Below are 25,112 nucleotides of genomic sequence, written 5' to 3'. Positions count from 1 at the left end.
TAGAATAGATTACTAAGGAAATCAATTATTTTGCTGTTGGAGGCTTTAATATTTTTTTCAAAATCCAACATTCTTTAGAAATATATGGAAAATCTGAACCTTATTCCATTTCATTGTGACTGGATGCTATATTCCATTTCATTGTCACTGGATGCTACAGCAACCAGATTTGAATTAGTTCAGAATAAATGGCCTTGGTTGCCAACTGACTTTTTATTCCGGGGGAAGAAAAGAAAAAGGAAAACTAGAATTTAAAGTTGGAATCATGTGAGCTTTGAGTAGTTTCAGGCTTTCACAAGAGATTGTTATCTTAGTTAAATGTCGGCTAATCATCTTCACAAAAAATATTTAGAACCCACAAAAATGAATTCTAAGAAAGGTTTACACAGCCAGCAGTCAGTGTGCTAAGAGCATGTGACAAGACTTCTCATCCTTGGCACTATCAACAAGCATGAGAGCTTTGCACAATTATACATCTACACAAGTTATGTGACATCTAATAAACATGAATTTCTACCTTGTGTACATAAAACGTTCTTTGGCTTCTTGTCAGCACACCAAACGTAACTTACTGAGTTTTTGCTTATAACTTCCAACTTAATCTGTTCATGATACATTCCTCCCCATGAACCTTTACTTTTTATATCACAGAAACACCTAAATATGTTTTCCAAAATGGTCATTTAAGCAGCAGTTAAGGACATTACAAATTTTGTATGTGTGTGTGTGTGTGTGTGTGTGTGTGTGTGTGTGTGTGTGTGTGTGTGTGTGGTGGGGGGGGGGGGGGAAGCCCAAAGGGAGGGGTAAGGGGGCCGAGGGGGGGGGGGGGGAGATCTTGTTCCAAATTATCAATTGAAATCAGGAATATTAGAATATTTTTGCTCTGTTAATGAGAGGTAGTAGGAGACGAGGTACTGGCAGAAGTAAAGCTGTGAGGACAGGGCGTGAGTCATGCTTGGGTAGCTCAGTTGGTAGAGCCCTTGCCCGCAAAAGGCAAAGGTCCCGAGTTCGAGTCTCGGTCCGGCACACAGTTTTAACCTGCCAGGAAGTTTCATATCAGCGCACACTCCGCTGCAGAGTCAAAATCTCAACAGCTGCAATACTTCTGTTACAAAGTACATGAAAGAATACCTCAGTTACATAGGCAAGAAGAGAAACTATCGAACTAAGCAGTTCCATAATTTAATGGCTATATAAACACTAGACAACTGCACTTTATCCACTAAAACTTTGTTACACACGTAAGGGCTTTTAACCAAGTTGATTAAAACCAAATAAACTTTTTGTCACTTTATTATTTGCAGAAAAATTAACTTCATGTGTTATGATAAATTATAAGTGTAAAGTTGACATTCATAAAAAAGGAACAAGAATTTCTGGGTTCCAAAGATGGATTCCATTGTAATTAACCATAATTCACAAGAACAAACAGTATTCAGTGTATAAACAAAATTTTCTGTTGTGTTTTTCAAGTCTTTTGTAACACTCTGATAAAACATTTCAGTTTGTCACTCTTCTCACACTGCTCGCTATAAAAATAGTACAGCATCAACAGCTTTCCATTCACACAAAGCTCAACACCAAAGTACACAACACCGTACACTCGAACTTGCCGAAAGTAAGTTACTGATGCAGTCTGCTTGTTATAGTCCAAACATTTTATGTAACAAGGCAGAGTTCTCTTGACTGTGGCAGTAAAAACAAATTTTATGCATGGGTACTTCGGAGCAGAATTAAAAGTGTCTTACAGGTCTTCATCATCTTCAGGCAAAGCAGTCTCTGATGCTTCCTGAAAAAGAACCCATCATTAATAGTGGAATACATAATACATTACAAATGAAGCTAACAGCGACAGACCTTCAGGTAACTTCTGTAGTACTAATATTGTGGCTCAAATCAGATCCAATTAAGCAAGAACTTGTTTTACAAACCTTCAGATCATTTTCAATTTGTTGTTGCCATGTTGGGTCCATTGTCACCTCAGGAGGCACAAGAGCTGGCATGGCAACAAACTCCAGATTTGGGTCACCAATTAGCTTTCTAGCTAACCACAGGAAAGGCTTTTCAAAATTGTAGTTGCTCTTTGCACTGATATCGTAATACTGTAAAAAATGTTCAGTCATTTAATAGGTAATAAAATTACTACAAAAAAAAATGTTGTGTCTTGTTTAAGATTTTACCTGCAAATTCTTCTTCCTGTGGAAAACGATGCTTTTTGCTTTGACTTTTCTGTCCTTAATATCAACCTTATTTCCACAAAGAACTATTGGGATATTTTCACAGACCCTTACAAGGTCTCTATGCCAATTGGGTACATTCTTGTATGTAACACGTGATGTGACATCAAACATTATAATCGCACACTGACCCTGTAAAGAAAGTAATTTTATTAAAAGTGAAAGGCATTGCCTCGAAAGGTAAACAATATTTACACATTGTATCATTTAATTTTCTGTTGCACCCCAAACATGTAAGCTACTACTAATGCAATTGGTACACCACTTCAGTACAAGTTTATTCAACAAGAACAAAAGTATGTCCAATATACCAAGCATCCACTGTACAACACTATCTTTTAAAGAAACCAGAAGCACCACTTTCATTGTACCTGATAACACATTCAGGTGTCATCAACAAATTTTTTCCAAGTATGTGGTTGCACTATGCAGTCTCCCATGGTGAAGATGACAAACTGGGAACCTGCTAAGGACTATTAAAAAAATTACAAAGGAATTGATGCAATTTTTTTCCAAAATGCTTCCTCAAATTGAGGTACCATTTAATCCAATGTTATACATTTGAGGGTGACCAAATTTTTACCAGATATGCACGAGATGATGGCTGAGGTACTATACCTATATAATTCCACGTAATACCTATATGGGAAAGATAAAAATATCATCTTATATTTTATATCTAAAAACAAAGATGATGTGACTTACCAAACAAAAACGCTGGCAGGTCTATAGACACACAAACACAAACACACACACAAAATTCAAGCTTTCGAACTGACGGTTGCTTCATCAGGAAAGAGGGAAGGAGAGGGAAAAGGGAAAGACGAAAGGATGTGGGTTTTAAGGGAGAGGGTAAGGAGTCATTCCAATCCCGGGAGCGGAAAGACTTACCTTAGGGGGAAAATAGGACAGGTTCACACACACACACACACACACACACACACACACACACACACACACACACCCATCCGCACGTACACAGACACAAGCAGACATTTGTAAAGGCAAAGAGTTTGGGCAGAGATGTCAGTCAAGGCGGAAGTACAGAGGCAAAGAAGTTGTTGAAAGACAGGTGATGTATGAGCGGCGGCAACTTGAAATTAGCGGAGGTTGAGGCCTGGTCTTCTCGTTACCCGCCAGGCCTCAACCTCCGCTAATTTCAAGTTGCCGCCGCTCATACATCACCTGTCTTTCAACAACTTCTTTGCCTCTGTACTTCCGCCTTGACCAACATCTCTGCCCAAACTCTTTGCCTTTACAAATGTCTGCTTGTGTGCTTGTGTGTGTGTGTGTGTGTGTGTGTGTGTGTGTGTGTGTGTGTGTGTGTGTGCGTGTGTGCGTGTGGGGGGGGGGGGGGGGGGGGGGGCGCGTGTATAACTGTCCTATTTTCCCCCTAAGGTGAGTCTTTCCGCTCCCGGGATTGGAATGACTCCTTACCCTCTCCCTTAAAATCCACATCCTTTCGTCTTTCCCTCTTTCCTGATGAAGCAACCGTCGGTTGCGAAAGCTTGAATTGTGTGTGTATGTTTGTATGTCTATCGACCTGCCAGCGTTTTTGTTTGGTAAGTCACATCATCTTTGTTTTTAGATATATTTTTCCCACGTGGAATGTTTCCCTCTATTATATTCATCTTATATTTTAATTTTTTCCTAATTTTTTTTCTATAATTTATTTGATTCAGCAATAAAGCTTAGGTCTACTACATATGTATGGACTATTGCAAGTTGCAGAAAAAAATTAGAGCAATGCTTTATAAACTTTAGGAAATATTTGTACCCAAATTCTGAAAAATACAACTTGTGGGAAATTGCGAAGGAAGATACAAGTACAATTAAACTGTGCCTCAGAACATTCCTGAAGCACTGTCTTCATCCTGCAGCATTTCTTCATCTTCAACCTTCCTCTTGGCATTCCTTTTGGCACTTCTTGCTTCTTTGGTAGCTTTAAGAGCAAATCTTTCAGCTTCATGCACCCGTTGTCTGTCACACACAAGCAATTTATCTGCCTTACTAGAGCCACATTTTATGCCTAAATTTCTCAGGACTTCCAGCCTTCTATCACTCCATCACTGAAACTTATCACTGCAACTAGTACACCAACTTTTAATATATTTCGTCCTGCAAAAACATTCTTGGGTAATCTTTCCCATATGCAATGGCTGAAACTTTCATTTGTATTCAGAGTGCCCAATGAAGACATTTACTAAGCAAAACAGGGTCACTGAGGTCTCTAAAAATTGATTTTATTTCATAACAGGCTCAGGAAGAAAAGCTTATGACAGTATATTTGACCATTTTCTTTTGCTTCTTTGGTAATCACGCCAAGAATCTGCTCCTTTGGGGCCAAGTTCGTGAACAGGGTGGTCATCTGTGGGCAACTCATGAAAGTAGGTGGCCCACACAGCTTCTCTCATTGCTTCAACATCATTCTGAGGTGCAGTTCGTCTAATGGCCCGTCCATAATAACTCTGAAGAACTATTTAAGTTTCTGTCAATCTGCCTCAGCTAGACATTTTCCATCAGATAGCAACTTTCCTTTCATTTCTCTTCATAGCTTCCTCAATCTAGAACCCATCCTCTTTTGCACATGTCCACAACACTCCAGTTTTGTTACCAAGGTTTCACCATAAACATTGAACTCATTGTGGTTCTTCAATTTCTCTAGGCATATTTTATGACGAAATAAATCTTGGGTGAACCGCCTGGTATGAGTGTGCATAGGACACAATATTTCGGCCATCTACCATGTTGCCGTCATCAGGTACGCTGATGTACTGACCGGCGGTGGGCCGGCACCAGGTATATATACGACAATCTCCCTCCTCCCTCAGGCCCTCCCTGCCACCTTCAGAATTTGAAACAGAGTATTCCAGTCAACATTGTCAAAAGCTTTCTATAAGTCTACAAATGCTAGAAATGTAGGTTTGTCTTTTCTTCATCTAGCTTCTAAGATAAGTCGTAAGGTCAGTATTGCCTCACGTGTTCCAACATTTCAACGGAATCCAAACTGATCTTCCCCGAGGTCGGCTTCTAACAGTTTTTCCATTCGTCTGTAAAGAATTCGCGTTAGTATTTTGCAGCCGTGACTTACTAAACTGATAGTTTGGTATTTTTCACATTTGTCAACACCTGCTTTCTTTGGTATTTGAATTATGATATTCTTCTTGAAGTCTGAGGGTATTTCGCCCGTCTCATATCTTGCTCACCAGATGGTTGAGTTTTGTCAGGACTGACTCTCCCAAGGCTGTCAAAATGGAATGTTGTCTACTCCCGGGGCCTTGTTTCGACTCAGGTCTTTCAGTGCTCTGTCAAACTCTTCATGCAGTATCGTATCTCCCATTTCATCTTCATCTACATGCTCTTCCATTTCCATAATATTGTCCTCAAGTACGTCGCCCTTGTATAGACCCTCTATATATTCCTTCCACCTCCCTGCTCTCCCTTCTTTGCTTAGAACTGTTTCCATCTGAGCTCTTGACATCGATACTAGTGGTTCTCTTTCCTCCAAAGGTCTCTTAGGCAGTATCTATCTTACCCCTAGTGAGAAGCCTCTACATCCTTACATTTGACCTCTAGCCATCCCTGCTTAGCCATTTTGCACTTCCTGTCAATCTCATTTTTGAGACATTTGTATTCCTTTTTGCCTGCTTCATTTACTGCATTTTTATGTTTTCTCCTTTCATCAATTAAGTTCAATATTTCCTCTGTTACCCAAGGATTTCTACTAGCCCTCGTCTTTTTACCTACTTGATCCTCTGCTGCCTTCACTATTTCATTCCTCAGAGCTACCCATTCTTCTTCTACTGTATTTCTTTCCCCCATTCTTGTCAATTGTTCCCTTATGCTCTCCCTGAAACTCTGTACAACCTCTGGTTTAGTCAGTTTATCCAGGTCCCATCTCCTTAAATTCCCACCTTTTTGTAGTTTCTTCAGTTTTAATCTACAGTTCATAACCAGTAGATTGTGGTCAGTCCACATCTGCCCCTGGAAATGTCTTACAATTTAAAACCTGGTTCCTAAATCTCTGTCTTACCATTATATAAATCTATCTGAAACATGTCAGTATCTCCAGGCTTCTTCCATGTATACAACCTTCTTTTATGATTCTTGAACCAAGTGTTAGCTGTGATTAAGTTGTGCTCTGTGCAAAATTCTACCAGGCGGCTTCCTCTTTCATTTCTGTCCCCCAATCCATATTCACCTACTATGTTTCCTTCTCTCCCTTTTCCTACACTCGAATTCCAGTCACCCATGACTATTAAATTTTCGTCTCCCTTCACAATCTGAATAATTTCTTTTATTTCATCATACATTTCTTCAATTTCTTCATCGACTGCAGAACTAGTTGGCATATAAACTTGTACTACTGTAGTAGGTGTGGGCTTCGTGTCTATCTTGGCCACAATAATGCGTTCACTATGCTGTTTGTAGTAGCTTACCTGCATTCCTATTTTCCTATTCATTATTAAACCTACTCCTGCATTACCCCTATTTGATTTTGTATTTATAACCCTGTATTCACCTGACCAAAAATCAGGTTCCTCCTGCCACCGAACTTCACTAATTCCCACTATATCTAACTTTAACCTATCCATTTCCCTTTTTAAATTTTCTAACCTACCTGCCCGATTAAGGGATCTGAAATTCCACGCTCTGATCCGTAGAACGCCAGTTTTCTTTCTCCTGGTAACGACATCCTCTTGAGTAGTCCCCGCCTGGAGATCCGAATGGGGGACTATTTTACCTCCGGAATATTTTACCCAAGAGGACTCCATCATCATTTTATCAAACAGTAAAGCTGCATGGCCTCGGGAAAAATTACAGCTGTGGTTTCCCCTTGCTTTCAGCTGTTCGCAGTACCAGCACAGCCAGGCCATTTTGGTTAGTGTTACAAGGCCAGATCAGTCAATCATCCAGACTGTTGCCACTGCAACTACTGAAAAGGCTGCTGCCCCTCTTCAGGAACCACACATTTGTTTGGCCTTATACACATCATAATTCTTAGGACACTGATGTTCAATATGCCCTTCAGTGTTATCATGGCAGGTGTGGCAGTACTCAGATAAGCACTCAACATCAATAACTTTTCCATTCTCCAAAAAATTAGCACTTGCAACACCATTCAAGGAACTATGTCCTCGACATTGCCATGTCACATCAAATGCAGCAGCAATGTCCCTGGTTCCACTAATATTTACAGTTTCTTCTACTGCACGTTTCATAGATGCTTTAGACACAACTGTCAAGGCACCTAAAAGTATTTTTATGTACTTGCTGAACCTGCTGGAAGGAGGAAGGTGCATCAAACCACAAAATGTTTGAGCAGCCTCTTTTTCCATTTCCTATTGCACACACTGCATACACTAACTTCAAATTCACATCATATGAATTATGCACAATGTTCGAAGTCATTTTTGAGGTATATTTATTGCAGGATCTACACAGAACTAATTTTGACACTAAACCCTTCCTGCTACTTTGTTGTTCAGTTATTTCCAGACAGCCTGCACCATCACAAATTTCGCCACTTCCTTTATCAAAGGAGATAAGATGCTCACATCAACAACACAAATCCACTACAATCAGTGTCGCTGTTGACACAAAAATTTGAATCACCAGCAGGTGTGCCACATGGGAGTTTCTTCCCTGAAGAACTGATATATAGGTTACTTTCAACAGTGTGGCTTTCTTTGTAAACTGGTTGCCACCTAATTTCCTTTTACTGAATTTCATTATGCGTGGTACAGTTCATATTTATTTCACGCTAAAGGATATGTACTTCCACAAGCATATGTTGCAGTGTTTCAAGAATTTCTGCGTAAATTCTAGAACCAATCAGCCTTCTACCGTCCCGAACACACGATATTTTAGATATGAGTGTGAGAGTGCAGAATCCTACCTACTGCATGTGTGTGTGTGTGTGTGTGTGTGTGTGTGTGTGTGTGTGTGTGTGTGGTGGGCGCGCGCGAGAAAGTTTAATTTAAATTGCTCCAAGAATGTAGACACGGCGGTCGAACGGCACCAACAAGTAGCTGTCGGGCAGTCCATGTATGTTTAGTAAGTGCGTAAAAGAGGACCATGGAATATTTATGTAGCTCTGTGATAGTGTCAGTGGCTATTGTTAGTGAAAAAAGAACTCTTATTCCAGCCTTGCTAGAGGCAAGACATCTTTCCTGAATCCTGTGATATAAGAGTTTTGGTTATTAAGCAAACTCTTTTGTGGATGTTGATAGATTTGTTTCTGGCGTGAGGTGATACGAGTGACTTACAAGAAGTTAGATGTTTATGTGAGGAAAAGAAGTTGTTTTGTACGGAGTTTTAATATATATCATTAGTTGATGAAAAGTAACCTTCGAGAATCTACTTATTTTACAAGTATAGGGAGAATTTTAAATATTCCTGTACCTAGCATCACTCTTTGGAGAAGTTTAAAGAGATTCCAGAAGCCAGTGAAGGAGATTGGTTGCAGACAAGTAAGTCATCTCGTAAAAGGAGTGGAAGTTACTATATCTAATTATACACTTAAATCATTGTCCAAAGCATTTGAACATGGCGCCCAGTGAGAAAGGAGGGGAAGGGGGAAGCAGTATTCCAAGACCAAGAAACGAGCGAATAACGTGTGTTGCTACAGCAACTAAATCGAACAAAGAATCACTCAGACAACAGAACTAGATAAAGTATTTAAAGGAGCAAAATTTTGAATTGATAAATAGAGAAGATTATACTGTGTTTCTCTAAGAAGAAATACACCTAGAACACTATGACTAAGAAGATCCGGTGCGAGGAGTGTAGAGCTCTCAAATACATCGCGGGGACGCAGACGCGGAAACCAACATCCGATGCCACCGGCACCAGTTGATTTTTACCGGTGCTGACCTGCCTCCATATCCACTCACCGACACAACACAAATTCTCCGCCGAGTGAGTGTAAAACAGAACTTTATTGTTTCAGTACAAAGTGGTACAAACTGTTGTGTAAACTTTAATAGTGCCATTATTATACTTAAAGTTAATCTTTTAGTGCTCATGAGGTCTAAAGTTTGTAAAAGTGTGGATAACATACAGCAAGTTGGGGAAACTTCAGAACAACCAGCCATGGCTATGAAAGTTAGCAAAGAAGTGCCTGACTGGTCTGAATTAGTAAATTTAATCAAAACGCGAAATGCGCGAAAAACTAGAATCAGTAAATTCTCAATTAGATACCCAGAGTGAAGCTTTAAATGCTCAACTGAATACCCAGAGTGAAGCTTTAATAACTCAAATGCTCAATTGAAGGCCCAGAGTGAAACTTTAGGTTTGTTAAATGCCAAAGTTGATCCACAAAGTAAAGTATTTAGTAATCTATACGAAGGCTATGAAGACTGAAATCAATGCATTAAACAATAAAGTAGGTAATTTAAAAAAATAGATTTAAAGAATGAATTGCCTAGTTCCTTGACCCTTCAGGTAAATCAAATGTTTACTGACCTTAGTCAGAAACAGAATGATAATTTCCTTGATCTATCAAAAAAGTTCGAATTTAACACTGAAGACAGATGTAATACTGTAGAATCCGAAATCAATGAAAAGTTAGAATACTTTGTAAACGTATGTCATGTTAAGTTCAATGCTGTAAAGCTGGGATTGAATACTTTAAAAGAGAATGCAGATAAGCTGAACAAATTAATAACTGTCATTCAATCGCAAATTACAGGTGTAAGTACACAAGTTGACAATGTAGAAAGAAGTTTCAAAAAGAAATTAGCAAACTCTGATATCGTAAATGTAAGTAGTCTGGATGAACAAGTTGAAGAAATTATAGATCGGAAAGTCACTGAGAGAATAACATCCAGGAATATGTCGCCTCTTGCTTCTTTCGAATTACTGATACAAGGAAGGGCATAGATGACCTGTGGAGAGAAGTCAAGCTTATCCAGGACAAAGTAGAAAAAACAGGTAATGTCATCTAATGTTGTGTTACCCAGTGAAGTAGTAACTCATTTGCAATGGGGAGCTAACTCAGGATTATCCAGGCAATTCCTTAAATTCAAGCCCGATGGAGAAGTACATCAGACCCATTTTTTGAAAAGATTCAACCAAGCTTTGCCAAAGAATTGGGAAGATTCTAAAAATATTGAATTTGCTGTGGGATACCTTCAAGGGTAAGTCTCAGAATGGGGAAGTATAAACTTTGAAAAGAAATTTAAAGAGACTGGTCTGACAGACCTTGCGAAAAGTTAATATCGTGATCCATGGGACCTGGGCAGAGTCATCTATCCCCCAAGGACGTTAACATTCTGAGTTAATGGGTGGAAAGATGACTAAGATTCTGAGCTGTTTTCAGTGTTTCTTCCAAACTAATTTTCCTGCACTGAATTCCCTTAAAATCTCAAACTATTCTGTCATCTATCCTAACATCTACTACTATCCTGTAACCTTTTTACTTAGAAAACTGGATATGACAATTTAAGAGAATCAACGAAAAAAAGTGATATCTAGACAATATAAAATTCAATATATTATTATATTTATGGATAATATGAGGTGACTAATGAAATAACTACCAGAGTGTATAAATTTTCTATTTTGTGTAAAGTTATTTTTATGCCTTTTATGAAATGTGATGTAAATGGGAGTATTCAGTAACACATGAACAAACTGCTTCAGCAAAACAAAGGTAAATACGAGCAAAGATAATGATTTACAGGCACTAGAAACCTGCACTGTTAGCAACATATATAATGTATCATATGTATTATCCCTGGAAACAAAGTTTACAGTTCCGTTTCGAAATAATACTGGTTTCTGCAACAGAAATAGAGGCGGCATACATGACCGTAACTTTAAAATTTGGTGTGTGTGTGTGTGTGTGTGTGTGTGTGTGTTTTTCATTTGAAACCCTATAATGTATATACCAATGTAATCAGGTAAGACTACAGAATTTAGTCATTAAAAAAACGATTTTTCCACCATTTATAAGTACCCTGTATCCTTAAGACGCCTGTAACTCATTTGTCAAGTTCACTCTTCTTCATGTTTCAGGTATTTTGATAATAGTGGGAATCACCACTGCAGACAAAGCATTTCTTGCACTGAATTTAGCAGCACATACAAAGAAGAAAAAGGAAACAAGATTAAAGTCCAGGGAATGGTTGAAATTGTGTGAGAAATGTAACCCATGAATAACTCAACGGAAGTATTACACTCTGAATCTGATTATATCAGGCTTCTAGATATGGACAATCAAACTTGGTAACTGAGATACTTTGCCCTCAAACTGAAAGAGGAGACAGCTGTATGAAAATTTATTCTCTTCTAATTGTTGGTCTACATCTACACGCTGCATACAACTGAAGTGCATGGCAGTGTGGTACATCTCACTGTACCAGTTATTAGGGGTATTCCCAATTCCATTTCGACATGGAGTACAGGAAGAATGAGTAAACACACACACACAGAGAGGACTAACCTTTGGCGGGAGACTCAAACCGCGCGGCACTGACCTCATTAATGCAGAAAATGGGAAAAGAGTGTACCAGTAGAGTTTGAGAAATCATTGCGAAAAGTTGCAGTACGGTGCCAGCAAATACAAACCCATAAAGAAAAACAGCACAATAGAAAAAGATGAGGAAACACAGATACAGGCAACCTGTGCAAAAATTTTAATTGGAGACTGTAAGAAGGAAGCTGAAAGAAAAACCTAGGACAGGCTTAAAATTCTGCACTGACTGAATATGAGATGGAGACCTGTGCTTCCCAAATACACTTATACAAATGTCTTTAATCCCTTGGCAAAGCTGTTTCTTAGGTTAAAAAAAAGGCTTCCTACCAGCCCTTCAAAATGGCATTCAGTCTTAAGAAAAGCACATGGAAAAGCAACTCACAGGTGATAGAGAGCCTGTGCAAAATACAAAACATTTTCACAAATGATAAAATGAGCAGCCAGTTACCTGGTATGGAGGATGTCAGGTCTATTTTAGACCCAGCAACTGGTAAAACGAGTTAGCTTGCAAAATCATATGACTAAAACAAAGGAAGGTTTTTGCTTTAAAAAGGACATATATATACTGAAATCACGTTTTTCAACTTACATCCAGCGTAAATTGTCTAATCTATGGACTTTCCATGCAGCAATCAACAACCATATTTCAAAGACCTGTAGAAATATCTAAGAAGTTACAGAGCCAGAAACAGCTGTCAAAAATATGTCCTTTATTCTGTTAGGAGTCTCAAAGTGCAATAAATAAATCTGCAAATATAGGTAAGCTGCAACCACACAGAGGGCTCTATTAGAAAATTAAGAAATACAGATTGTGTATACTAGATTTGCAGGGTACTCAGCAATGGTGGTCAAAGTTAGTAACTTCTACAAAGTTTGAACAAGTTCTTTGTATTTTCCCAAATCCAGACAGCTAAGATATCAGAAATATATTAGTGAATTTTCAGGAAAGTTAAGACTTTTTTTGAAAGTGAGTGAGTAGTTATCTCCATAGCTTTTTAAGAAGGGGATTGTTGAAATAATTAGGTATTGTTAAAATAATTAGGTACTCTAACACTGTATTGAAATTTCTTATTTATAGGTAACAAAACATGTCATTTAAATACGAAGTAAGATCCCAATATGTTAAATATTTATTCATCTATAAATGTATATAAGGAAATTTATTTTAACCTATGGAAACATATTTTACTTCACATGGTGTCCCACCCATGAAGGTCTTCAACTGCAATTTTTGTAAGAAAATAATAATTTGAAGCCAATGTTTTCAAGTAAGTGCACAATTCACAGAGCAGTTCTGAAATCTTTAACCTTCATGTCAAACTAGGTTGCCTTTGACGTAGCTAACATTCTTAGTAGAAAAACAGGGCCTGTCTTCAAAATGTTACACATAATAGGAAATTGGTTAAATCTATCAATAATAAACTCAAAGAAGCCGACACTTTAATAACTAAGTCTGACAAAGGTTGTTCTTTGGGTATTGCCTACAATTCTGGATATGTTTCTAAAACATTGATTTTTTTTAAGAAAAATAATATTTTGGAATTGCACGAGGACCTGACTCCTGAATTATAAAAAGAAGTCAGGTCAGCTATCAGTGACGCAAAATTTTTAATCAAACCTTTCCATAAAAAAATCCTTAACATGAGCCCTCAAGCCCCCAAAACTCAATTCAAAATTCACAAACCTAACCATGCAATACATCCGATTTCTAAAAGTATGAATAGAGCGTACCATGATTTAGCAAAACTTCTTTATGAAACTCTGAAAAATAGTTCATTTTCGAGAACAATCATTTCATCCCCAATACACACACCTTAGTTATAAAATAAAAGATTTAGAATGCAGCCCAGATACCAAGTTGTTTTCAGAAGAAATCAAAAATCTTTATACAACCATTCCCGTACAAGTTGTGGAAAAAAATTTATGTCATTTCAAGAAAGAACTTTCAGATGAACAAATCACTGACTTTATGAATCTAATTACAGTCTTAGTCAAATACAACTACTTTGAATTTTATCAGCAACCCGACAGTCTCGCTATGATAAATCCATTAGCTGGTATCCTTGCTGACATTTTCATTAACACTCTAGAAGAAAAGTTCTTAATACAGCACTAGGCATTCTCTCCTATTTCAGATATGTCTATGTTTTAGTCATCTACGAAGGACTTCTTGATGGCATTCACCATATTTTCAATCTCTTCAATGAACTTCATGAGAAAATACCTTCACTAGCTAACTCTGAAACGAGGCCTGTCAATTGAATTTTCTTGATTTGATGCTTAAAGTAAAAGAAAATAAAAACTCATTTAATGTTTTTTGTAAAGAATCATGCCGATCAGATCCTATGCACCCACAATCTCATATGTTCACGTTCTTTTGCTTTGCTATTCACAGAGCTATTTCTATTCCACTCTAAAGAGAAATTCGAGGAAGAAATTAATATAATCAAAATGATAGCAGTTAATAATGAATACAAACCTGTCATAGTGGATAACACCTTAAACAGAAAACTGTAAAAAAGAGTTACTGCACTCGGCACTTTTATCATTTGAGTCCAGCCTAAAGAAGAAGCTTTTCTATTCCTTTCTTGGGAGCCGTCTCTTATCAGATCCAACGCCTTCTTCGTAATAAATACAACTGTAATGTCACCTTTTCACCCAATAATAGCTAGGAAAAAAAATCATTTATAAATTTAAAGTTGACCCATTCCCCTTTGAAAAACTCTGGTGTCTATAGGTTAGTACGAGCAGTTGCCAGCAGGCTCGTGTGCATGCGCAGAGCTGAATTCGTTTATGAGCAATGCCTTCCTCCCACTTCTGGCTACTTGAAGCATGGCTGTTTGCCGTATGAGCAGTAGCAGCAAGTAGCCAGATGCTACCCGGAAAAAGTTTTCCGGCACGCCCAAGCTGCCAGATTCGCGCATGCACAGAGCAAGCCGAATTATAGTGGGGGGAGTCCTTCTCCATGTGACCTGTGTATATATTTCGTGATGCTGCTGGTCTCTTCGTTTACAGCTGCTACAAAACAGATTTCTGTGGCCGGGAGCCATCAAGTGATTTAATATAGATTCTCATAACCATGAAAGGCCAAAATAAAGCAATGGAAAATCCAGGATGGAATGTAACAATACCAAACCATATAGCGGGGATGCCAAGTCGCAATAGGCACAATAAAAAGATCAACACACTCATACCTTTCGGCCATTAAGGCCTTTGTCAGCACTCGACACACAGACACACGCAACTTGCACACGTCTGCAGTCTCAGAGAGCTGAAACTATACTGCCAAGACCAAAATAAGTTAGTAGTTTCAATTTTCTGATTTTATATTATTTCCGCGTTATTAGCAATCAACCATTAATGTCTTAATGAAGCTATTTCTGTCAGTTTTGTAGAGAAATTTGCTTCTATTAATTTTTTCCACTGAGGCAGCTAGTTTATTTGAAACTAAGTGTTCCATTCCACACTATTGTCTACTTTCAATTTCAAGTGCAAATTTTCATTCTCTGGAACGAAACCGAACATGATACTACAGTACTGGACCTCCGAGAAAATTGGTATCATGAAAACCACTGAGCTGAGCTGAATATGAGCTGAGTATCAGGTACTTCGGAGTGCATCTGGACATAGAAATGCGTAATTAGAGTGGAATGAAGCATTTTAGTATGGCTTACGAAATTCCGATGCTGTTGGAGTAGTATTGGATGTCCTGTTCCTTTTATGACACTGTAAGATCTCTTAATGCTACATACGTATGAACATACATAAACATTTACTTGAAGTTGACTAAGTAGGCAAATTCGGTCAGTAGTTCTGAACTAAATATTCTGTGAAAGTGTTTTTCAATCACAAGGCACTTGTCTAGTACTTCCTTTAGGCCTGAAGTTATTTCTTAATTTGTGTTTACATCTTAAATTTATAGAATGCCATTCTATACTAAATTGTAGATTGGCAGCATACCGTGTTTTATCATTTTAACTCCCCACGTGGCTTCATATTTATTCCTTGAGTAGAATATAAACTGTCAGTTGTACAGTTTCTTTGCCTCACAGGCAACCTTGTTAATTTTTTACACATTTTGAAATAGTCGTGAAATTTATTCTCATTTATTCCGTTGTAAGCAACACAAGAAATTTTTTTTTGTTATGCAAGAAATCAGTATTCCATTCTACTAGCTTTTTGCAGTGCTGTGTAGATGTAAACCTGTTGGAAATGCTACAAACCAATATTGCAGAGTACACATTAAAATCTGTCAAAGTCACCCCATAGCAAAACATGTGATACTTCGAGCTGTGGAGTCTAATTTTGAAATGATATTTTGCCAAGAACTGCTTCCGTATTTGCATCCTTTATCTGGGTGGGATATGATAAAACAATTGCTCTAAGTACAACGCTGTACATCCTCTCAACAAATTGCCGCAGGGCTGCACATGGTCACATGATGCCCCACCACCCACGAAATTTCGCCAGAAAAGCGACGAAAAGCGTATGAGCAGAGCAAGCACCAAGCACAGGCTGCCTTCGTCATCGTAGCTGTGCATGCGCAGTATAGCCTAATATCCAAAATTTGTCTTTTGCTGACCACTTTCTAATTAAAGGTCACATACCTAAAGCTGTTCACAATAACATTTTGGCACACTGAGAAGAAAGGGAGTAGATTGGAGGTTCTTGAAGAACTAGAAAATTTTAAACATCTTTCTCAAAATGATGCCTCATTCCTAATAAGCAGCAACAATTATGTAACGAAAGTTTCTTCAATGGTATAAAGCCATTACTTGATATTTGATTTCGTGTTCCTTGTGCAGTTACCAAATATTTTTTTCCATTTCATAACTAGTTGTTCATTAAATGGCTTATATTAACTACATTTCATGTTAAACTGTGTTTTTATTCGCTGAGTTATTCAGCTCCCTTTTGTAATTCTGTAATGGCCTTTTTACAGCATTTAAACTGTACTTCTAAGCTCTTATGTAGATGAATTGTTACCATGTCTGCTGCTGTCAGACAAAATATTGCCTCTTACTTTATGTAAGAGACATTCCACCTGTCTATATTTGCAATGTTAAGTAGCAAGTTTCTGCCTGCGGCTACTAGAAGGCACTTTTGGCATAACGTTCACCTGCCCGCAATTGCTAACGCAGGCACCTCAGTGTAATGCTACCACAGCTCAACATGTGGTGCAGCCCTTAGTGGCCAGCATCTTATATTTTTTATTTTATACGTGACCTGCCAGTTTTAAATGTTTTATTTCTGACGAAGGCATTCTTAGAAGTGGCCGAAAAGACTTCATGACCAAGGGTTGCAATTGTTTTAATTTTTTTTCAGTTCTGAAATGTTGGTGGGGATTCAATGCTATGTTCATCTTCCGTCCCACCCACGACAAAGTTTTATACCCATTTTACATAAGCAGCTTTCTGCTCAAAATCACCTATTCTAAAGGTGGCGAGCACCAAACTAGTATAAATTACTCTTGTAGTAACTTACTACTTTAGTAAATTACTTCTGTAGTAATATACTCTTTTAGTAACTGCTGGAGAGCTCAATTTGTATTACTTCAGTTGTAACTAAAGTAGTAATACCTTTTTACTAAAGAAGTAAGCGATTTCTGCACAATGCTTGCACATACATTAAGTACCCTCTTGGAAAATATTTATTGTCGGCATCATTATTGCAACACCTTCTGCGAAATTTATGTTTGTCACTATAATTTTAGAAGCTAGAAAGTATTTCTGAATTGAATTATTAAAATTGGAAAACCTAAATCCTATTATACTAATTAATGATATGATCTGTGTATTATGAAAAAGAAATTTAATATTAATCAATGGATCTATTGTTAACCCCGATATCTGCAACTACCAATGTCCACTGTTAGTTGAAGACCTGTATTGTTAGTTGAAGACCTGTATTAATTTTAGTGCCAGTTTGAGGTATGAGCTGGCAGCAACATGCAGGTTGCCAAGAAACATTCAAAAAACATACCAGAAAATGAAAAAGAGGTCTGCTGAAATAATGACAAAGTACAAAACTACTATTGAATCTAAAAAGCACAAAGTCAACATGTTAAAAAGGGAAGAGGGTGCTTGGGAAAAATACAGTTGAATACAACAGAGAAGCTCTTACACGAGGAGTAGCTTAAAGTAATTTGGAAGGATATGAAAGTGAAAGCAATGAAAACTGGTGGTGCAGTAGGTGAGACGAATATCGGCAATATAAGGCAAATGGTTGTCAATATGATCCCACAAGTTTGAGAGGATAGCTGGAGTTTATGACAGTGACACATCTGAAGATAATGTGATACTTTCTAGCAACTTAGATGATAACTGTTCTGAAGGTCACAATGAAACGGCTGAAGGTGAAAGCTTCTCAGAAGATGCTCCCAGCAAAAGTGGGAGAGAACAACGGCATGTTGTGGCAAAGAGCCAAAAGTTGTCGAAAAAGTTGATGAGCTTCATTCCTTAAAAACGCATTTTAATATAAGAGGAATACAATGTAAAAATGTTATTAATAGGAAGACAAAGAGAAATTGTGGAAGAAGAGCATAATCTTAAGATGGAAATTATGAGTAAGTACAAGATCGTAATGGAGCAAACTTCAGGTTCCAGTTCGTCAGCCAACGTGCTTGAGAAAATTGGGCTTTCGTGAATGAATAAGAAAATGATATGTATAAAACATCTTTTATTTCCTCGATTTTTTTTTTCAAATAGTTAATATGTTCTTGTTTCTTGTGTGGTATAATATTCGCTTTTATCATTTCATCATCAGTACTAATTTTTGTTAATATCACATTCTAATATTTATCTGAGTTTGCAACATCATAAAAGAATGTCTTTTTCAGAAATAGGCCTAATCTAAACATTGTATGACTTTGTATACTCAATTAAGAAATAAAATGATAATGTTAATCCCCTAGCAAAAAAAGGAGAAAGAAAAAACATAACTATAAAATTACACAAATAAAATGAGTCACTTTTCATTGCAGTAGTGACAATCAAGTGGCTCATTTATTCATTTAACAAGGAAAAGTCTTTATAGTAATTTCAAAGTTTCCTAGCAAACTAGGTGCAATTTTAATTAAAGTAATTAAGTATAATTGATCTTTTGACAGCTTGGCCTGCAGCATCAGCTTCTGGCTGAAATACATATTGTTGGATGTCCTTCACCTCCACAGCACCAGGGCAAGACATCTCTAACTTCTACTCCAAAGTTGTGTAGAACTGCACCAGCCACAACAACATTGCCACACTTGTTTAAATCGCATTGTTTTAGTGAATTTGGAAATGTTTCTTCCAAACATCGAACGCTCGCTTTATTACACATCTGGTAGCAAAATGTGCTCAGCTCCTGTGTGGGCTCTGAACACAGGCGTCTTAAGGTGTTTCGAGAGAGCACATCCACTATCTGTAACAGGCAACCCATCATATTGTCCATTTTCAAATTCTGCAGCAACTCTACTAAAGTCCCAAACGCGTGCACCATGTGTGGAACCTCGCCAACTGCTTACCACATTCAACATCTCCATATTGGCATAACAGATGATTTGGGTATTGATAGAAAAATTCTTGCAATTTCTATATAGTTCTGCTTGTGCTCCAGAAGCACAAAGTATGGGTATATGTACAGAATCTATGGCGCCTATGACACTTGGGAATCAACCAGTTCAATCTAATTCCTTTTGTTCTCCGATATATTTTCTTGGCTATGTGGCATGGACACCTACAGTGGCTTCAAGCCAATTAAACTGTTTCACACTGTCTAAAGCTATTCCAGCAGTAGTATGATGGACATTAGTGAGATCCTCTGCTAAAATTTGGTAATTACCTGTGCGAAAGATTCGCAGCCCACAGAGAAATTGCAGCTAGGGGACAAAGCATGGTTCCTGGCAATTATGCTGCAGTAATAGCTCCAGCATATCAAGCAGCAACTCTGAAGATTCCTTACAAAACCCAAATGGATCTTTGAAATCACTGTCGCTATACGTAACAAATGGGACTTTTCTCTCCATTGTGCATATTCTTGGGATGTTAAACTCTTCCTCCATCTCCATGTGGTCTTCGTAGTCCAGGTAATCCATAGAATTCGACACTTAAAAAACAGAACTCACAGATCACACCTTACTCTAGAAGTAAAGTTTTGCCTAATTTTCTCCTTAAGTTACTAACATAATAGCGTACTGTTCAATGGTGCTCTCCACCAGTAACGGGGTAAATAAATTTACTTAAGAAGTAAAATTGACTGGAAGTCGCCAATTTCCTTATCTCTTAGTAACTTATTACTTTAGTTTCACTTACTCCTGATCTCTTAGTAACTTATTACTTTAGTTTCACTTACTCCTGGTTGGTGCTCACCACCTTAAGTATGTGCACCTTTTGTGCCTGCACATAAATCAACAACCGACAATGACATGGGTGTGTCTACGATCAATGACCTATAAGACTATGCCAAGTGAGTATGCTGCATGCTGTGCATATGGAGAGAAAATGCATTATGGTGGCACCTGCTAAGGTGCTCACTCCTATAAAAATGGCTTTTGTGCTTCCATGACATCTTAATCCTTATGTTGGTTGCTTCGTTTTTGTGGCACACTGAAAAGCTATACAACGTCTCGTTATTTTTTTCCTACTAGTATTCTACTACAGAGATTAAGTATCTGAAAGGAAAAGTATTTGCACTTTACACAGGAAAAACTGGGAAATACGGAAGCGTCCGATCCCGCCCGTCTGCTTTGACCCATGACGTCACAAATATGGAGGAAACAAAAACAAACACACACACTTTCCACAAGAAGCCTAATGACACTAACGGGACAAGCGTGGGAAATGGGATGTTTTGGGTGGGGGGCAAACTAAATATAAACAAATTTAGACGCCTTGTGTAGCTACAACGTGTAAGTGAAGACAGCCATGCATGAATACCCACCCACCTCCGCAGGGGTTGTAACCCCTGCAACCCATACAAGATAAAGATGCTTCAGTAGCTGATTAGTGTTTTTTGTCTTTTTTTTAAAAAAAATCTCACGGGATAGAACGAACAGATCAGAAAGATAAATATAATAAACTAAAACAGAAACTGGAGGAAACAGATAATTAAAATAAGTAATAAGTATTTTTAAATTAAAAAAAAAAAAGTCACGAGATAGAATGAACAGATTAGAAAAGTAAATAAAATAAGATAAAACAGAACTAGAGACAGCCACACTCAAACCAAACTCCACACCGTCATGACATCACACACGACAACACCCTTACGTCACGGGTCAAAGGCAACGCGTGGGATCGGACGCTTCTGTCGACCCAAAAACTGTAACTATACATATATAAGAACGTAAACAGATAAACATGTTTTAATGAAAATCATTTCAACATTGAGGAAGTCAGAGTTACTGGATGAGTAAAGAAATTTTCGTTGCTATTTGGCATTTAGAAAGAAAATAAGATACAAGGATAAAGCAGATCACTATTTACTGTGTTCTACATATGTTTGACGTGTTTGCAAATACACAAGTCAAAAAAAGTTTTGCATCACCCCGGTTCCCACAAATCCTCAAGATAGACGTTGACTGTGGATATTATATCACAGACACAGTCCCTTTGACTGTTCAGAGACATCACTAAACCCAACCAAAGTTGTAAACCACCATGCATGAGCAGCACCTATTAGACACAGGAGGGTCTGACAGCCGATCAGTTCCAGTCATTCCACCAGGAAGGAGATTCGCGGCTCATGTCTGTAGTTCAACCACACCTAAACTGTCTACACTGCAGTTCGATCACATCCGCATTGTTATTTTGTGCCGGGAAAGGTTCCCAACAAGGGAAGTGTCCAAACATTTGAGAGAATCAAAGTGGTGACGTTCAGACATGGAGGAGATACAGAAAGACAGGAGCTGTCGATGACCGCTACCTACGGATTATGGCTGGGAGGAACCCTGACAGCAATGCCACCATGTTTAATAATGCTTTTTGTGCAGCCACAGGACGTCGTGTTATGACTCAAACTGTCCGCAATAGGCTGCATGATGCGCAACTTCACTCCCGACATCCATGGAGAGGTCCATCTTTGCAACCAAGACGCCACACACATGCAGTGTGGTACAGATGGGCCCAACAACATGCCAAATGGAGCACTTAGAATTGGCATCACATTCTCTTCAACGATGAGTGTTGCATATGCCTTCAACCAGACAATCATTGGAGACGTGTTTGGAGGCAACACGGTCAGGCTGAAAGCCTTTGACATACTGTCCAGTGAGAGCAGCAAGTTGGAGGTTCCCTGTTACTTTGAGGTGGCATTATGTGGGGCCGATGTACGCCACTGGTGGTCATGGAAGGTGCCGTAACGGCTGTACGATAATAGGTGAATGCCGTCCTCTGAGCGATAGTGCAACCATTAAAGCTGAACTGTACAAGGAATAGGCTGTTTTGGGTGAAATAAAACCACCATAGATCTCCTCATACATGTGTAGGATTCTGTACACTTAAGTTATCTTGACAACCAAGTCATGGGGAGGGGGGGAGGGGAGGGGGGGGCAGCAGGCAGGTCATTTGGGAGGCACAGTGGAAAAAACAAATGCATAATCTGTTGCAGGGACACTAGCAAGACATCTTCCTCATTCACTGCAGCCACTATACACTAACTTGTAATACGAAAATTAAGATTGACTTTCTCAAGTAATTGGTAGTACTAGTGACTCAGTTCTGTTTAACCTTGAGGAAATATAGAAAATTTCATAAAAATGCACGTGGTGTTGTTTGATCACAAAAACTAGGACAAGATGAAAAACTAGGGCCTGATCTCTTACCAATCCACACCACAAGTTCAACAAGCTAACGAATAGTACCTCTATCCCTATAACTTGTGTATTTCTAATGCAATACGCTTCGCCTGTTAGACATTTACCTATTCTCAATTATGAACTACAAATACTTACACATTTGCAGTAACAAGACCTACGTTTAAGATGGGCTAAGGCTGATGAAACCATAAAGGAAACAAATCTGCGCTGAAATTATTTACGATGTACATAAACTAAACTTGACCTCTGTCGACGCAATTGAGTGACGTCACATTCTTAAGACCACATGTTTCTAAAATCAATCGGCAATATTATTACACATGCCAAGGTTAATAAATAACTTCTTCCTTACCTGAATGTAGTAACCATCTCTAAGGCCTCCGAATTTTTCCTGTCCTGCAGTATCCCAAACATTAAAGCGAATTGCACCTCTGTTAGTGTGGAACACCAACGGATGTACTTCCACACCAAGTGTGGCGACATACTTCTTTTCAAATTCACCAGTTAAGTGTCTTTTAACAAATGTTGTTTTTCCAGTACCTCCGTCCCCAACAAGGACACACTTAAATGCTGGCATATCAGCTTCTTGAGCCATTCTGTAGCAGGTCTGAAAATTTCAAGATTTCTTAATGACAGTACCAAGTAAAATAATTTTCAAACACACGCAAAACTGACGCTGTTGTGAAACCTAATTAAAATTTTAGAAGCATGACTCGTGTGTAATGACTAAACAGGACAGAATTTTTATACGAAAACTGATATGGCGAAGCAAATCATTTCGTAACTGAAAATAGGAGTAAACGTGAAACCCAATAGAATAATGTTCCATGAACTACAAAGAACTCAAAATCAAACACGTTTACCCACAGCAGAAAGATTTTCTATTTAATATAACCATACAAATCCGGTGGAAATGGCGCGTTTTCGTATCATGGGAAATTGGTATGTTTTGGCCGAATTCAATCTTGTAAAGTTAATGTAATACACAATTAATCGTGAAAGGGAAACGAAATTTTTGAAAACTGTTAATGCAACAACCTCTGGTAAAACTAAATTCGCAAACTAACGACCGATGCATGTGAAATTAAGCGACAAACCTCACCTTGCTCTTTCGTCGTTACGGTCCACAATGGCGTTCAGCACAGAGGAAATTCATGTGTACACCCTGTAGAACTTTCACTTAATTATTTTACAAGAAATAAGGTTTTTGAAAGTTTTTAAAAATTTTAACTAATTTTTAATAGAAATTTTTCAATTATTTGCTATGTATTTACCCTTTATTTTCGAATTAAGTAAGTAAATGACTAAATGTCGTCACAGGCGCTCTGACGTCAGCTACGCATGCGCACAGTGACAGACGGCACTGCAGAAGCTCTGAACTCGTAAGCGTATCGATTTTTATGATTGTAGTGTCTGTTTCGGTAGTTTTAGTGTCGTTCCATGGCAGAGTCAGTGAATGGGGTGTTTATATAAGGCAAGACGAATCAGTATTGTGTGACTGAGAACGTTAGAAGATGACGAAGGACAGATTAGCTGCCCTTAAGGCGGTAAGTGAAAATCTAAAGTTATTTTTGAAGTGTAACCCGCCCCGCGGCTTACCATTCACTGAACATGACTAAATGTCAAACAAAATAAACTTGCGTTTCGAGATGTCGCGCCGTTTTGATGCTTTTAACATTGCTATGTGAACTAGTAACATCAATTCTGGACCCTTGATTCAAGCTTTACAGGATTTATAGCAAATATTTCCGCAGCGTTGTTTTTGTGTGACAGGCTTCCTTACTATCGCTGAAATAGTCTTTGATAGTTTGTGGTTCCTTTTGCATTCTGGTGCTATACTGTGCGTATCATAAACAATAGATGGATCAACAAGATTTTTTCATCTGACGTTTCCTTCAGAGACGGGCAGGCCATGTATTTCAGTAGCTGTCAAAACAAGTCTGGCTGTCGTATTTCCCAGTAAAGTTTAAGTAATTATGAATAAACATAATGTCTGGTAAAATATAACTTCATATTTTCTTTAATGTCCGCGTCATTTTGCGACTGTTGTCTGTTATGTGAATTTGCTTGATACATAAACTGAGTGTAATTAAGCCATTATTGTTAAAAGTTGCCAAGCGCCCGGCTAATTTAATTTCCAAAATAACCGGGAAATAATATTTACTATTCTTAAAACAGCTACACATAGATCTTTGCGTGTTTTATGAAAGTAAGTGCACTTGTTACTAATATTTATTATTGAAATATCTACATAGTTTGTTTATTTTTTAATGTTATAGGCTCAGAGTGATGATGACGATGTTGGACCTGATGATGTTGCTGTCAACGTCGAAGGAAGGGATGGCTTCATGGATGAATTTTTTGCAGAGGTGAGCCTACCCGATCTATACAAATTTCTAGCTGGTTTTTAAACTTTGAGGCTACATTTTGTATAGTATACATTATTCCTGTCTTCAAATGTGGGAGTGGATTGGATAGTCAATGTGCAGGAGTCTTGCATGAGAGAATTCATAATTAATCAGTCTTCATTATATTTCTTTTATCTTTATTGCCCTATATGATCGGACAGATGACTGCGAAAGAAAGAAACAAACAAGAT

The 25,112-nt window shown here is 38.1% G+C and overlaps 2 protein-coding genes across 5 annotated transcripts in view; one reads left to right on the top strand and one right to left on the bottom strand.

Annotated features, from left to right (window-relative positions):
* Nucleotides 1–1,275: 1,275 nt before the first annotated feature.
* LOC126474401 (GTP-binding nuclear protein Ran) lies at nt 1,276–23,678 on the bottom strand. Its single transcript, XM_050101873.1, has 5 exons — nt 23,616–23,678; nt 22,866–23,120; nt 2,181–2,369; nt 1,932–2,102; nt 1,276–1,789 (listed from the first exon to the last, which is right to left on the bottom strand). Exons 2-5 carry the CDS (start codon nt 23,106–23,108, stop codon nt 1,745–1,747), a joined length of 648 nt encoding a protein of 215 aa, XP_049957830.1. The 5' UTR covers nt 23,109–23,120; nt 23,616–23,678; the 3' UTR covers nt 1,276–1,744.
* A 193-nt stretch (nt 23,679–23,871) lies between these two features.
* Nucleotides 23,872–25,112, top strand: part of LOC126474370 (syntaxin-1A) — a 334,042-nt gene continuing 332,801 nt past the window's right edge. For all 4 annotated transcript variants that reach the window (XM_050101840.1, XM_050101862.1, XM_050101855.1 and 1 more), the window contains exons 1-2: nt 23,872–24,060; nt 24,793–24,882. In XM_050101840.1, coding sequence (XP_049957797.1) covers nt 24,028–24,060; nt 24,793–24,882 — 123 coding nt within the window. In that variant the 5' untranslated portion in view covers nt 23,872–24,027. The remainder of the gene's footprint in view (nt 24,061–24,792; nt 24,883–25,112) is intronic.

Source organism: Schistocerca serialis, chromosome 1 (genome assembly GCF_023864345.2).
Source record: "Schistocerca serialis cubense isolate TAMUIC-IGC-003099 chromosome 1, iqSchSeri2.2, whole genome shotgun sequence".
NCBI classification, from domain to species: domain Eukaryota; kingdom Metazoa; phylum Arthropoda; class Insecta; order Orthoptera; family Acrididae; genus Schistocerca; species Schistocerca serialis.
This window is presented reverse-complemented; position numbering and strand designations above follow the sequence as displayed.